The sequence below is a fragment of the Typopeltis vanoorti genome, chromosome 18, assembly GCF_054136105.1.
Source record: "Typopeltis vanoorti isolate ZY-2024b chromosome 18, IOZ_Tvanoo_1.0, whole genome shotgun sequence".
Taxonomy (NCBI): domain Eukaryota; kingdom Metazoa; phylum Arthropoda; class Arachnida; order Uropygi; family Thelyphonidae; genus Typopeltis; species Typopeltis vanoorti.
In genome coordinates this window covers 104,715,843-104,733,052 of record NC_143566.1, presented here as the reverse complement: position 1 = coordinate 104,733,052, position 17,210 = coordinate 104,715,843, and the positions used below count along the sequence as shown (strand labels likewise).

General features: G+C 35.4%; 1 protein-coding gene across 4 annotated transcripts in view; it reads right to left on the bottom strand.

The window, feature by feature from the left end:
• Positions 1–17,210, bottom strand: part of LOC150097019 (HAUS augmin-like complex subunit 4) — a 109,774-nt gene that overhangs the window by 71,317 nt on the left and 21,247 nt on the right. For all 4 annotated transcript variants that reach the window (XM_090408503.1, XM_090408501.1, XM_090408502.1 and 1 more), the window contains exon 2: positions 11,586–11,722. In XM_090408503.1, coding sequence (XP_090264629.1) covers positions 11,586–11,666 — 81 coding nt within the window. In that variant the 5' untranslated portion in view covers positions 11,667–11,722. The remainder of the gene's footprint in view (positions 1–11,585; positions 11,723–17,210) is intronic.

The window sequence follows — 17,210 nt, the reverse complement described above, 5'->3', positions numbered from 1 at the left end:
AAAAGGGGACTCCGAGCAGAAGAATCTGCTAAAAAAGGGGATAGAAGTTTTCGGAGATGTTGAACTACAACTCGCAGGGAAAAACGGGCCAAACGTGGTCAGCGCGGAGTGGAACGATGTCTTTATAGAAGATATAAATAACATCGACAGTGTGGATTGCTACCCAGGCCCGAATGGAGGCGATGAAGTAGGGATAGCTTTGCGCAGAGCCCTTGCAGTGGTAAATTACTATGGTAATGGCAAGCTACCCGCACTAATCCTTAAAACATACAATAGTGAACAGGAAGAATTAATTTTCGACATGTCGAAAAGGCTCTAGATTATTAGTACAGCTCTGCTAGTTAAAAAAAAAAAAAAAAAAAAAAAAACCCTTTAAGTTTTGTTTCTGTTTGGTCCACATAGGAGGGGATATCCTGTGAACCTGGGCTGCGAAGGCCTACATCGAGGCGGTGCAGCTCCTTGTGGGCTGCATCACCCAGGCCAGGCTCTTCCCCCCCACTTCTTTCAGTCTTAAATTGGTCATTCATGTCACCCAGCTGTTTCTTACTTTAGGTTTGTCCTTGCTAATTGCGCTGTTTTTTTCTCATGTCCTTCTTTCAGTTCTTCTTTGAAAAAAAAAAAAATGTAATTTTAATCACTTTAAACTTAATCTATTGCTTTTTTTCCTGGAACTTACTCCCTGTGAAACCGAAGAACAAGTAACCGTAAAGTTAGCATATTTATTAAGCAAGAAGTTTAATAAGTGACAACAACAATCACCAGCTAATAGCAATTTTTAAATAGCGGTCTAAAGCAGGTAGTTGATGGATATCCTCCACAAACACCTGATAAGTTTTTTTTTTTGATTTGGACAAAGTTAAATGTGAACTTCAGGGTTTTGGGTTTATTCTTAAATTTGTTTTATGTATGGTAATTTTTTCTTTATATAAAAATAAAAAAAAAAAAAAAAAAAAAAAAAAAGAACAGGTAACAGGAGGTTATGTACATAGACTTCTTAGCCAAACCCACATTGTGGAATGGCTAAAATAGGTCGACTGAGGCCTCTTTTATCTCCTACTATCCTACTCTAACTTTTGTTCTTTCCCCTCACACTGTCTGCTGATCCTCAGCATGCTTTTTACTCCAAAGGCCAATGATGAGAAACATGAACTCACATTCGAGCTCAATAAAGGTTGAAACTAGTCTGGGTTGTGGCCCTTCCCTTAATGCATAACATTAGACATATCTGCAAGGAGATGTGTTTTGCATTATGGGAGATACTGAGATAGGAGTGTTGGAAGCTTGCTCCACCTTTGCAAGGAGTGTCCAGGTGTTGTACCACCTTACCCCAGTCCTGAAGATACTTTCAGGCATAAACTCTGTTTGCTCACACTTGGATAAAGGATTAAACTAAATTTATTATCACTTTTAAATGGTCCATTCTCTCAATCAATTCTGGATTAGCAATCATCACTGGTGAGGATTATCTTTTGCATCCCCCCCTCCCCACTTGAAAATGCTTAAACCATCTAAATGTTTGTGATATAGATAAAGCCTCATACCCATATGCTGATTTAACACTCCCGATGCAATTTCAATGGTTATGATTAGCTGAACTGCCAAGATCACAGCAGCCTCCTGCAGAATGATACTCAGGCTGCATGTTTTTATTTTAATTCAGTCTCAATACTTAAAAAATATAAAATATATAAGTATGTAAACTTTGCCAGTTCATGAGTATTTGACTAAGTTTATAAGGTAGAATACTGGAATAAGATAACATTGATTTCAATTGACAACACGGCATTTTATCTAATTGCACAGAATTTCTTCAAACTAGTAGACAAAACTGTAAGGACTAACGAAGGTGACAACTATTAACAGTTATAGAAGAGACTGATGTTATTTTATAATATTTCTAATTGTTCAGAACATTGTGCATTCATATGCATTCACATAAACGTGTTTATGTGAATGCATAGGATGTACTCAGACAAGTCAATACATGGGTTAATATTTAGATGTTATCTTCAGGATCTAATGCCATTTCCAGACTCCCAGATTTTTTTCTCCATTGTATCATAGCAATGCCGTAATAGTTCTGATTCATCCCATAAAACTTGATGTCTCATTTGCAAAGTGTCTTGTGAGTCAGCTGAAAAGAGTACATGTGATGACAATGCTGAGGATTCACTCCTATGGTATTCAATACCTCAAACATGTTCTTCAGTACACTGTTTAGTTGATTTTTCTGTCTGTCCATAGTAAGATGACTGGCAATTGCACCATAGCCGATAAACACCTGGATACTGAAGTGGGCTAGGTCGAGGTTTTGTGGATTGGAGCAGTGATCTTCTTGATAAAGGGATAAATATCACTTTGATTTTATATTCCCTAAGTATTTTTGCTAGTTTTATGGAAATAGAGCTAATATGGAAGTGTTATGAATCCTCTGTTTTTTATATATATAACGGAGGATTGTTTCAGTCTCTAGCAAACATGTTATTATCTAGACCAGGGCTGTCCAATCTTAGGTAATCTGAGGGCCGCATTAAAAAAAAAGATTTATCCGAGGGCCGCATCCAATGCATATCTAGTAATTTAGTGAGCAGTAGCGACACAACCTCTATAGCCGAACAAACGAACAACACTAATTGCACAATAATTGTGTGCTCATGTGCGCAGCGGAGCATGTGCGTTAAAACAAAACAGTGTAAGAACGCTTCTTTGACACCTGTAATATTTGAAAAACATGTGGGTATATAGTGATGGAATTAAAATATCTAATATGCATTCGGTTCAAATTGTTATTTTATTTTTTCGCTTGTGAAAATCAAAACCCACAGGTGGGCTGCACAAAATCGCACCATGGGCCGCATGCGACCAGCGTTTTGGACAGCCTGATCTAGACCATCAGTTCCCAACCAGTAGTACATGTACCCCCCCCCCCCTAGGGGGGTACGCGTTATTAGTTCAGTTATTGACTGAGTATAAGTAAGTGCGTTACATTAAGATAGGCACTGAACAAAAGTGTCAGTATTTAAAAACAGCTATTTTAAAAACAAGGGGTATGATTTATAGAAATGGGTTTAAAAGGGGTATACAAATGTAAAACGATTGGGATTGGGTTCAAAGGGTAAATTGGTTGGTAAAGACAGTAAAGTGCACTATGAGCAGAAATTAACTAATCAGGCTAAAAAAAATTCCAGAGAATTCTTTCAATATATGGCAAGAAGAAAAATTAATTAATTTCAGTACAATGATGTTATTAGATGAAAATGGTAGATTGGTAACCAATGCAGAAGATATAGGCAAGATATTCAGTGAGCAATTTATCAGGGTATTTCATCCTCATAAGTGTGACATCATGAGAAGGTTGGGTGTAGAGGAAATGGGAGATCAACTGATGGTGAGCAAGCAAGAAGTATATGAGGAATTAAGTAAACTTAATGCCAATAATGAACCTCATGAACTTCTTATTCAAATTCTTCTTACTTATCAGTTTTAAGCACTAAGAAAGGTCTCTTTTAAATGGTCCACTTTGTCAATCGATTCTGGGTTGAAAATGGGATGGAATGGAAAGGTCACCATCCCAGAGATCTGAAATGTTGATTACACCTGTGTAAAGGGAATGTTCTAGGGAGCTAATTACAGTCTTGGTATACCTGTTTAACTTCTTGCAACAGGCAAGTCCCAAAGGTGTTAAAAGAGGTGTAAAATTGTTCTACTTCCCAAAGATGGTCATAAGACCTGAAGCTAAAATTACAGACCAATCTGTGTGTCTGGAGTTGTGATTAATGTGTTGAAGGAGGGATATGGAATTGGATTGATAATAGCATTGTTAAAACCTGGTTATTTATTAAGTTATTAATAAGTTGTGTATTGGGATGCAACAAGCAGAAAGAGAAAAGTCACTAATGGTGTGTTGCAGGGATCTGTTTTAGGGCCATTATTGTTTAATATACATATTAATAATACTAACAGATTCAAATGGAGATATAAAAAGTTGGAGAGAACAATAAGAAGTGAAGCAGATGTTGTGGAACTACAGGAGGATCTGAATAGACCATATGAGTGGGTAAATGAAATTTGGGGGGGGGAGGATGGAATGCAGAGTATAAAGTTGTGGAGAAATTTTGAGGGAGGTGTAAAAGATGAGAGATCTGGATGGTAAGTGAAATGCATTGCCTAAGAGTATGGTGAGTACAGAAAGAAACATTAAACAAGTTTAAGACACAGTTTGATGAACTTTGTGCATGACAGTGGGAGGGGTCTTCCATAACAAGCCATTCGACTTCATGAAAATTTGCTGCTAATAATAATATGAATCCCACCTATAAAAGGATATACCCTTATCATTTACGAGTAACACAGGTGGACCAAGGATTAGATAATCAGGATACTCTACTCTAGAGACCAAACATGCAACTTCTACAAGCCATTCAGGCTTCCAGTAAGCAGGGTGTGGTCCTCACCCTGCAGAGAAATTTAGATATCACCTAAAATTTTTATCTTTGTTTTTATTCCATGCTGATGACATTATAGATGATGTGAAATAAAATACTTGTGCTTTTAATGTAGTTTGTCATAGAATTGAACCATCACAGGTACAGTTCCAAACTATGCAAAACCAAAACCCCTGGCCTAATACCACTGATATAGTACTGGGCCACCTATATTAATATACAATGCTTGGAAAGAAGTCAAAGGACAACCCCATGGTGCATCATGCCGTATAACGAGTCATGTGTTTGTAGCTAGTATAAATTCCAGGAATATGATGCTACCTAGTCAGTGCAAACTGTGTATGGATGAAATGGCTGTAAGAAGAGAACTGATGGAGTTTGAAATAGGTGTTGTGATAGGATGTCACATTGCAGGCCTATCTGTTTGGCAAATTGTTGACAAACTGGGCCATCCCAGGTCAACAGTCAGGGATACCATACTGAGATGGAAGTGCAGGGAGTCAACTGCAAGTACTATCTACAGTAGATGACCCACCACACTCGCCATTAAGGTGCTATGAAGGATAATATGTAAAAACTGCCATTCGTTGGCTAACATGTTGAATGTGGAGTTCCAGACATAGACTTGAACATGAATCTGCACAAAAAACATTTAAAACCGAGACTTATAACATGTTTCCATAGTAGGACCACAATATGCAAGCCCCACATTATCCAAACCAACATGCAGGTTTGTCTTCAGTGGTGAAAAGAACGTGTACAATGGGACGTGGAAGCTTGGCAAGCTGTGTTATGGAACAATGAATCATGCTCCACCCTCTAGTGAGTGGATGCTCAGTTAACATCTTTTACCAAAGTGTGTAACCCCAAGTATGAAATTCAGAGGTGGCAGTATGACGGCATTGTCTTGTTTAAGGCTCTGACCTCTCTGCTAAATATCTATGGAATGAACTGGAGTGTCAGGTGAGGTCAAGGGTGTCCATCCCCACAACAGTCCAGGACCTCATTACATGCCTACAAGAAGAATGGTCCAAAATTCCCATTGATCACTGTTGTATGCTTGTAAAAGTATGCCCTGCAGGATTGCTGCGGTCACTGCAGGGAAATAAGATCCCACATCTTATTAAGATGGGTGCCATGGCTGTTTGTTGCTTTCGGCTGTAGTTTCATTTCCACCATCACGGTGACCTGCACGCTTGCAGCAGTACCGTGATTTTTCAATCACAGTATGAATTAATATCGCTGAATTTCTGTTATGTAATTTAGATGGGTGAAGTTGCTTTCAAGTTGCGGTGGTGGATTATCCATAAGATGGCAATTCTGCGACGTGTAGATTGGCATGCCAGAACACATGTGCATTTAGCAAAAGATCTTGGACTCTCTGTGTACACTTTGAACACGATAGTAAAAAACAGGTCAAGCATTGAACTCAATGCAAAGCAATCTGTCGCTATGTCAAAAAAAAAAAAAAAAAATTCGAAAAGAAAAAACAATCAACAATTAAAGATTTTTGTAAAATAGATAAATGTAAGTAATTGTAAATTCATTTATTTTCAGTTATTAAATTTTGTAATCGAGTATGTAGACTCACATACTAGCAGTAAGTCATCTTTTAGCCTATTTTTAATGTTTTTTTTACATTTCCTGCTATTTACAATTTTTTCCATCAGTCCCCTGAAAAGTGTAAAAAAGGGGTTTTACTGTATATGCTATTGAAATTTCAAAATTTTATGTTGCAAATATCATTATCTCTTAGCCATTTATATCATTAATGAGTTATTGAATCACTGTGCAGCAATTTTCTTTGCATTTTATGTTAACCAGCAACCGATGAAGTTACTAGATAATAAGGTAGCATACTTGTTAGATTTTGTTCTACTTCTTTTTTCCAGTAATAGGCCTAGCAGCCTCTTCCCATCTTTTCAAAGGCTGTCCTCTATTCCTTCTCCCTTCAGGTTGATATCTCTATTTCTCTCTCTCTCTCTCTCTGGAGAGTCTTCCTTCACTCATTCTTTCTGTATGTTGTCTCCATCTTACTCTATAAAGATCATTGTAGTCTAAAACAGATATCACCTCAAGTTTCTTTAAGAATATCTATTTTTTTTTTTGAAGTTTAGTCTATTATATCCAACTGTTTTGCATATGAACCTCATTTCAGAGGTCATCAGTCTTTTTCTATCTGCTTGAGTTACGGTCCAGGCTTCTGAACCATATGCTAGGATAGTTGCATAATTGCTATTGAGTTATGGATTCTTATTCTTGTTTTCTTGCTTATTAAATTTGGATTGAATATCTGATTGGTAGTTTTTGTTATTAACATATAACTGGTTTTTATGTTGCATGTCTTTCTCTCTTTCATAAGATAAGTGGTAGCCTAGATATTTGAATGTATTAATCTGTTGCATAACATCATTGTTGATGCAAATTTTGCTTCTAATTGGGTCTCGGCCTTTAAATGTCATGACTTTGGTTTTGGAAGTGGATTCCATATTGTATGTGTTTGCTATTGCATTTAATGAAAAGGCTGCTCACTTTAGTGAATCGTCGTTATCTTCAATTAGAACTTGATAGTCGGCACATAAAATTGTATCAATGTTGGTGTAATGTTGGAGTTTGTTTTCCTCCATTCTCTTATAATATTATTAATATAGATATTAAAGAGGAGTGGTGATAGACTACATCCTTGTCAGACATCTGTATTTATGTTCTATGAATCAGATTTACCAGATCGACATAATAGGGGTGACTGAAACAAAAAAGACCAAAACTGGTGAGTTCTTTCTGAGCAATAAATACAAAATGTTATATTCAGGCAATAACAATCAAGGAAAAGAAGGAGTAGCCATAGTATTCAACACAAAATACGAGGCTAATCTTCTTGAATGGCAGTCAGTCTCAAGTAGAGTAATGTGGGCAAATATGAGAATGGGGAACTGGACAATGAGACTTATTTGTGCCTATGGTCCCACAGAAGGTTCTACTAAGGTAGAAGTGGAGGAATTTTTTGAGGCTTTAGAAAAAGCAACTGACACAATGAAAAAGGAAAAGTTGGTCCTTGTTGGGGATCTAAATAGTAGAGTAGGAAATGATTGTGAGACATACAAAAATATTTTGGGAAAATTTGGAGAAAAGAGCAAAGCTAATAATAATGGCAAATATCTGTTGGATTTCTGCTCAGGACATGGACTGGTTATTACTAACACCATGTTCCAACATAAAAATGTGCACAAATTCACATGGAGAGAAGAGGCTAGGAATAAGAAAAGTCTCATTGACTATGTTATTGTTGATAGTGATGTTTTCTCCCTGGTGCAGGACACCAGAGTGTACAGAGGATTTGAAATTGGAAGTGATCACTATTTAGTCTTGAGCAGGATAAAATTGAATTTCATATTGAAAAGAATAACATGTAAGAAAGTTTTAAACCAAATAAAAGTTGAGCAGCTCTCAGATGTAAACTGTAGACTAAAATACAGAAATATTATTGAAAAGAAAATGAAAGAGTTTGAGAACAGGAATCAAACCTTGGAGATTCAGTGGCAAACTCTGAAGGAAACATTGATTGATTCTGCCAGAGAGGCATGTGGTGAGGTTGTGTGCAAAGATAAAAAAATCAGAACTCCCTGGTGGACACAGGAAGTTAAAGAGGCAGTGAAGGAAAAGAAGAAAGCATATCAAAAGTTCCTGGCAAATAAGTCAGCTTTTACTCTTACAGAATACAGAGACAAATGTAAGAAAGCTAAACAGTGTGTAAAACTAGCTAAACAAAAGTCATGGGAGGACTTTGGAAAGAATATAGAAAATAAATATCAAGAAGATGGCAAAATATTCTGGAGGTTGTTGAAGAAGCTAAGGAATGGAGGAAAGAGTGCTGTAAAAGGAATTAGAGATGATAAAGGTGAAATGAAAACAGGAGAAAAAGATATCCTTGAAGTATGGAGTAATTACTTTGAAAAACTGCTAAATGAAACAAGCAGTGATGACAGCACAGTGATAAAAAACACTGACCAGGCATGCAGTCAGGAATACATATCCATACTTGAAGTAGAAAAAGCCATCAAAGGCTTGAAATGTGGAAAGGCAGCAGGAGTAGATGATATTCGACCAGAAATGCTGAAGTATGGTGTTATAAGAGTCTTACAGTGGCTGCACTGCATAGTTCAGAAAGCCTGGACAGAGGGGACGAATTCCCGATGATTGGAGTAGAGCTCTCGTAGTACCCATATATAAAAAGGGAAATAAAACAATGTGAGAATTACAGAGGTATTTCCCTACTGAGTGTTCCTGGCAAGATCTATGCAAGTATACTTGAGAAACGGTTGAGAAGAATTGTGGAAGAAAAGCTTGGTGAAGAACAAGCTGGATTCAGGCCAAATAGAGGCTGTCAGGATCAGATCTTCACTTTACGACAAATAGTCGAGAAAGCATGGGAATATAAAAAAATCTGTATTTAAGTTTTGTCGATTTGGAAAAGGCATATGACAAGGTGCCAAGAGAGAAGCTATTCAATACGCTGCAGTTATATGGTGTCAATGGGGCATTATATCAAGCAATACTTAGTCTTTATTTGAGTTGTGAGTCAGCAGTTAGAATTGAAGGAAGTACAGGAAGATGGTTTAATGTTAAATCTGGTGTGAGACAAGGATGTACATTATCCCCTCTGTTATTCATTATCTATATGGATCACATTATGAAGGAATGTGGTATTAAACCTGATATCAAAATTGGAGATGTTAAATGTCAGCTCTTTGCTTTATGCGGATGATGTTATACTTCTAAATAAATCCGCTACAAGTCTGCAAGATTCTCTGACTAAATTGAATAGCTGTTGTAATAGATATGGTATGAAGGTCAGCAATAAAAAGACAAAGACAATGAAAATAGGCAGAATCATTGAAAATGTCAACTGTGTTGTGAATGGAGAACCTGTGGAACAAGTAAAACATTTCAGCTACTTAGGCACAATTTTTACTGAAGATGGTAAACTAAATATAGAAATAGACAACAGAATCAGCAAAGCTGGTATCGTGGGAAGTCAATTGAATAAATTCATATGGAATAAGAAAGAAATTAGTCGGAACACTAAATTAGCTGTATACAAGACTGTGTTCAAACCAATTTTAACTTATGCATCTGAGAGCTGGGTCAGAAGTAAAACACTTGACCAAAGACTAGAGACCGCAGATATGAGAGTCCTGAGAAAGATTAGAGGCGTGAACAGATGGCATCAATGGCAATATCATATTAAAAATGAGGATATTAGGAAAGAACTTGACATTGTCAGCATCCAGGAATGCGTTAGCAGAGCTAATCTCAGATGGTATGGTCACTTAAATAGAATGGGAGAGGAAAGATTAGCAAAACAAGTGTTCTCTGCCAGGTTGGCAGGAAAACGACCCAGAGGAAGACCAAGATATAGGTGGATTGATACGGTACAAAGTGCCTTAGACGATAGAAATATAAGATCTGATAATGTTGGAGTCTTGACAAGTAACAGACTGATTTGGAGGAAAATTGTAGATAGGAAGTTAGTAATGATGTAATTTTTTCATGTAGTACTGTCATATCCTGTACACCCCTTGAGGGTACATGGCAGGAATTTGATGATGATGATGATGAATCAGATTTTTGTGCAGCTAACTTTATTATAATTTGGTTATTGTTATATATATTGAAAATTGTTTTAACTGGTTAGGAATGTTGTCATCTCTTAAAATTTTCAGTAGCTTATTACGATTGACTTTATGAAAAGTCTTCTTATAATCGATGAATAATATATATGTCTCTAAATTGAATTCTCTTCTTTTTTTCTATTAGGAGCTTGAGTGTGAAAAAGGCATCAGTGCAGGATCTGCCTTCTGTTCCTCTCCAAAAACATTTTCATAGTATTTGGCAAATTTAGTCTTAAAGAGACTTGAATATATGTTAAATTCGGTGTTTAAAAGGCTAATGCCTTTATAGTTTTGACATTCATTAATATTGCCTTTTTTTTTTTTTGAAGATGGGGATGATCATAGCATTTTGCCAGTTTTCTGGTGGTAAATTTCTGGCCATTTAGGATCTTATTCATGAATTCTAGTAGCTTGTATCTGAAGCTGTCTCCAGAGAATTTGAAAAGTTTCATATTGATCTTGATTAATTCTCTAAGGTTATTATTCACGTGTCTTATAAAGTTATATGTTTGTGTTTGAGGTTTATCAATATTGTTTTCTAAATTGGTAACGAAATTGTTCCATTGAACTCTGTCTTCTACGTATTTCTCTTTTTGTGGTTACTCTTTTGTGTTTATATTCAATTTCATCCTCTATTTTGTTTGTGTTTAACCATTTTTTATAGGTCTTACTTTTTCCATCTATGATTTTCCTGATTTCTGGGTCCCTGTTATGAAGACCTTTTTTCTATCGTTTTTTCATTACCAAGATTTCTCAGGATGAATCTTCTAAAATATTGCAAAAATGATTCCACTCTTCACTAATAGATTCATCTAAGGGTAGTTGCTGTAATTTTTCATTTATTTTTTTTGCTGATATAGTTTTCTTTTATCAGAGTCAGATAATGAGCTGAAATTGGAACCTAAGCTCTCAGTTTTCTAATGGATACTGGTACTTTATCCATCTTGGAGTGTGTGTGGGGAGGGGACTGTATTGATGTCACACATAAATAATGATCTGATTCAATTTCAAAACCTCGGAAGAATAACATTTAATCTACCTAGTTTTTGTTTATTATAACAATAAATCCTGTTATTCATAAAAATATTTATTGTTGAGATAGTTCAAAAGGTGTCTGATTATGGTGTACTATACAACTTTTTGTAATTTCAGCCAATATGGAATACTAATCAATTAAATCATTCTATGGAAATTTCAAATTTTATGTTGCAAACATTATGATCTCTCAGTCATTTGTTTTAGCATCCAAGCAATATGGTACAATAATGTGAGGAATGGATATAGGATTATAAGCTTCCAGTTAGTCCTTGTACATTTCTCATAAGCTACATTGAGTTCTCACAGTCATCTAGCCTTAACCGCCAAGTAAGCAAGACATAAGTTCTCTAAAATATATAGCAGATTAAATAATACATTTAATGTTGATAAAAGACATTCATGAATGACACGTTCAGAATAAAATAATTACCTTTTCAAGCTCATCATGTAAACTGCTTCTAATGCCATTATGTTTAAGTCGAATGCTTAAATCATACAGCAGCTTGCCCATTTGAGGGTATTTTTCAAAATCCTCATTAGAAATGTTGACTGGAAATACTTCTGAAACTGCAAGCAACGCATACACCTACAGTTAATATTTGTAAATTTCTTGCATATGATGATATTGAATACTAATAATTATGTAAAGAAAGCAAATAACTAATATGTATTTTTTTCCCCTTTTCAGTGCATTTCACAAAATGGACATGCAGCTATAGATTTTGTGTCTCTGCAAGTTATTTTGAGACTGGCTGAATGAATTCTATTGAAATTTAGTACTTGGAGTACAAAAATTTGTCTAGCCATCCCATTTTATGACTCAACTGGATCTTTTGTAGGACACAGAAGCACAAACATATCAGAATATTATATATAAGTAACTCCACTCTGCATGGATGAAATTTAATATATATTCAATAGAATATAAAGCAATGTCCATGGTTCAATTCTGATTAAATCATTTATATATGCAAAATGGTTTGAACTGATATTAACAATTATCAGTTCAAACCATTTATCACAAATGCATGAAATTCTATTCATGGCTGAATAGAATTTCATGCATTTGTATTTAAGAATCTCTACTGAAATCTATCACATTCTTTAAATTTTATTTTTCAATCAAGTCATATATATATATATTGAAAAAATTAAAAAGTGACAACATCTTCAAAATTATGGAAACAACTACCGTGTTAGAGCAAAACTTCAGTTTAATATGAAACAAAATAATCACTGGACGTTTTGACCTTCACATTAAGGTAATCATCTGAGTATATACATATATACAAAGAAACAAGCTGCACTACAATCTACATGGTGCTGAAGTTACATTGATTTAGTGAACCATTAAAACTACTAGCCTGCCCTCTGGTGGAAAAAAAAACCCTTACTACATCAAAGCTAGAGTTCTGTTACAAAATTAAATTAAGCTAGAGAGCAACATGTTCACACAAAAAATTTTTTATTTATATAACTATACAATTAAATTAGAACAAACCATGGTGGTCAATAAAAGCTTGAAAAATTGCTTAGAGTCAGGGTCTGCTGGAAAACTTGAACTAAGTGGGTTGAATGTGTGCCATCCAAATTCTTGGGATTTTTAAGCCACCATTATTATTAAGATTAGGTTGTTAATCAAAATTTTGCAGGCTTCTTTAAATTTCCGTCTATACCAGGTTTTTGTATGATGTAAGGAACAAGTACTTTTCCAATCAGTTTGGTGTAGGGCAGTGTTTTTCAACCTATGGTCCGCAGACAACAGGTGGTCTGCAGGCAGACTTAAATGTTGTTGTTGTCTTGTTCTTTGAAGAGTCTTAGATGTTTCCATGTGCTCCTTGTACTGTTTTGGCTATGTCTGTGATTTTGTTTGTATAGAGCTGTTGTTCAGGATTAGGATCTATTTCTTGCAAGGCTGCTGTAATTGCTGGACAGGTAAAGATGTGAGTGGGTGTCAGTTCAGTATTGGGGCAGTTGTTGCAGTTTCTATATGTTCTCGTATCATCTGTATTGATCTTCATTCCTCTATAATGTCCTGTTCGTAGTCTTGCCATCGTGGTGGAGGTCCTTCTGTCAGCATTGATCTCGGGAATTTGATGTTGTATCACTGATTTCAATGGAATTAGTTTAGCTTTTGCTAGTGCATTGGCATCAGCAAGAGTTATCATATGAGTTTCTTGGTTGAGTTCTCTGGCCTCTTTTGCTAATTTATCAGCTGCTTCGTTGTGATCAATGCCTACATGAACAGGAATCCATTGTAAAATGCAACTTTTACCTAAACACTTTAGTTGATTTAAGAGTTTATGGATGTCTTGTGTGAGCTTAGTATTGCCATTTTTGATTGCCTCCATAGCTGATCTTGAGTCACTGTAAATTATAATTCCTTCAGATTGTTGAGATGATGATAGATTTAAGTAGGCTTCTAGTGCTTTATTTATTGCGTAGAGTTCGCTGGTAAAATTGGAAGCGATTCTCCCAGATCCAACTTTTATTGAAAGTTTTTCACCTTTCGGGAGTAGAAGAAGAACACCAGCGCCTCCATTAATCATATTGGTGTCTGATGATCCATCGGTATAACAAATAACCTGTTTGGAGGATGAAAGAAGGTTGATGGTATTTAGGCCTTTTTCTTTAAGCATTTCTTTTGGTTCTTTTTTTGTACAGAGTTTGGTAAGGATTAGATTTATGGAGGTATTTGAAGGTAAAGGACTGGAAAATAGAGGTTCTTTGTTTATGTGAACATTTAGCTGATCAAGACCCTATTTCTTTCCTGATAGTGTCATCATATTGTAAAGTTGATGATCTGTGAAGTCTGCAATTTTGGTTCCAATGTTCATAAGTTTTTAGGGAGATATGATCACTTTGGTAGCTTCTGATATTATTTATGAATTTTATGGTGGCAAATTTTCGTCTGTCCTCCAGCAGGTCAAGCCCACATTCCTGTTGGGCTCTGATGTTGTTAGTGGATGAGACTGCACCAATGATAATCTTGGATGCTTTTGCTTGTATTTTGTCTAGTTTTTTCTTTACCGATGAGGCCGAAGGTGACCAGATAGGTGCTGCATATTCCATTATTGGCCTTATTAGTGTAGTGTAAGTAGTTTTGAGGATTTTTGGCTTTGCGCCCCAATTTGTTCCACAAAGCCTTTTCAGTATATTTAATTTTTTTAGAGCTCTGTTGGAAGTGATAGAGATGTGTTGTGCAAAACGTAATTCCTGATCAAGCGTAATACCAAGGTATTTTGGATTTGTGACTTTTTCAATTAGCTTGTTATTGATCATGACTTTGGGATTGTAGGAATGTCTGTTTTTCCTGTCTGTACTAAATGTACTTGGTTTTGTTTTGTCTGGGTTGATTTTGAGTTTAAGTTCGTCTGACCATTTTTCTAATCCTCTCATGGATTTGTTTAGAATTTCCTCTGATTCTGTGATTTTAGCACTAGTGTGCCAGATGGCTATATCATCTGCATAGCAAGTTACTTTTGTGTCTTCTGTAAGGTAGGGATGAATATTATTGACATATAGAAGGCAGACTTAAATATATATATTTTTAATTATCCAAACAAAACAAATTAACATTGAATAAACAAGTAAAAATTATTGAAATAAAATGGATACTTAAAAAACCAGCAAATAGCCGCAGAATGTTCATTCCATGAACATTCTGCCACTACAATAATTTGTAGCAGCAGATTTGCTGCTTTGTCAGATTTGAAGTAAACGTGTTATCCACATTTCAACCAATTGCTTGTTGTTTATTGATTTTTATTATTGAAGGTTTTCCTCCTTCACCAAGGCTCAGTATATCTTCAGAAGTGCTAAGTGATATTTGGACAAATTGTGTCACGAGTTAACCCCAGTATTTATATATTTTTCTGAAATGTTTTTTAATAACGGAAAAGTGGCTTAGAACTAGGACTTTGAAAAGCAAAGCAAATGAAACAGTAGTAGGTAATGCTAACCCTAATTGTGATACTTGCGTTGTAATGGCGAGTAAATCTGATACCTAAAGTAGTAGAAATAAGCAGTTCAGAGAAAAAAAATACAGTAGGAAATATAACAGTTCATATTTAGAATTCGGGTTTACTTGGTGTGGAGATGAATGTGAACCTCAATGTGTTTTATGTTATGAAGTGTTGTCGAACGAGTGCATGAAATCTGCGAAACTGTCGACATCTAGAAACTAAACATTGTGATGTGAAAAATAAGCCAATTGAATTTTTTTAGCGACATCAAATCATGGGAAAGATATAGTTTTGGCCATGAGTTAGAATAGCAAGGCACTGGAAGCATCCTATCTCTTAAGTTTGCTCATAGCGAAAACAGGGAAACCTCATTCTATGGGGGAAAATTTACTACTTCCAGCTATAAAAGATGTGGAAAAAACAACATCTTTGGCAACAAGTTACTAAAAGATGTTGATTTGATTCCTCTTTCAAATGACACTGTTGGTCGCAGAATCAACAATATGGCAGGTGACGTAGAATCTCAGTTAATCAAAAGAGTTAAGAAGAGTCTTTATCATGCATTACATATAGACAAGAGTACTGATGTTACAAAAGATGCGCAAGTTAATATGCTACGTAAGATATGTGCATGATAATATTCATGACGATATTTTGTTTTCTAGAACTTTGTCATCCTGAACAACTGGAGAAGAAATATTTCACACTCTAAATAATTATATAACACACAAAGGGATCCTGTGGGAAAAATGTATGGGCTTCTGTTCAGATTGAGCTCGCGTCCTTACAGGCAGGCATAATGGGGTTGTTTCTATGATCAAGGAAGTAGCTCTGGATATGAATTGGATACATTGTTTCATACGTAGCATTAGCCGTCAAAGGAATACCCACCAGAATTTAAAACTGTGCTATAACACTGTAAAGCTAGTTAATTTTATTAAGGCTCAACCATTAAATAACAGGTTATTTTCAGTACTCTGCGATGAAATGGACAGTGAATATATTCAACTTTTGCTTCATTCTGAATTTGCTGGCTTTCCAGTGGCAAAGTACTAACAAGGTTATTTCAGTTAAGCATGAAGTTCTATTGTTTGTAAATGAATGTAATTCTGATTTTGCATCACTCCTTGTTAACGAAGCATGGTTATCAACACTATCCTATCTTTCAGATATTTTTTCGAAATTAAATGAACTAAATCTCTCCCTTCAGGGAAATTCTTTAACTGTTCTTGATACCTACAACAAAATAAAGGCATTCAAGAAAAAAACTGGTGTTATGGATTAGTTTATGTAAAAGACAGACAATTTGCGCCATTTCCAACATTGGAATCCTTTTTAGTGGAAAATGATATTTTTGTTGATTCTGAGTTTCTGGAAAGGGTTTGTGACTACCTCAAAACTCTGAAACAGAATTTTGTAACATATTTTCTCAATAACTTTTATAAGAAATTTCGGTGGGTTTGCGATCCATTTCAGGCTTACAGTCATGAGAATTACCTTTCATTATCAAAAAAAGAACAGTTAATTGAGCTTTCAAGTGACAGTGGGCTTAAAATGCAATTCTGTGATCATGGTTTGGCTCGATTCTGGATCTCGCCTTCAGTGAGAAGTGAATTTCTCCAAATTATCTGAAGAAGCATTGAATCTATTTTTGTGAGATAGGATTTTCATCGCTCCTTCAAATAAAAACAAAATACAGAAATCGTCTTAGTGTGTGTGCCGATCTTTGACTGAAGTTGACCAATATTGAGACAGAAATCCAGCAATTCTGCAAGGGCCGAGAAGCTCAACTATCTCATTAAAAGTAAGCAGTAACATAATTATATCATATTATTTGTTTAATAAAAATTAAAACTGTTCAATGATGATACACTCTTAATCGCTTACTTCCAATTTAATTAATTATGTTTCCATATGTATTCAAAACATGCTTTTAGATTTATTATGTTATAAATGGCACAGTTTTTCTCAAATGTTGGTAATCCCCACATAGGTTTTTTAAAAAAAATTACATAACTTAGTGGTCTGTGGAATTGTTTTTGGCATCTTCCTGGTCCTTGGGTTTAGAAAGGTTGAGAAACGCTGATGTA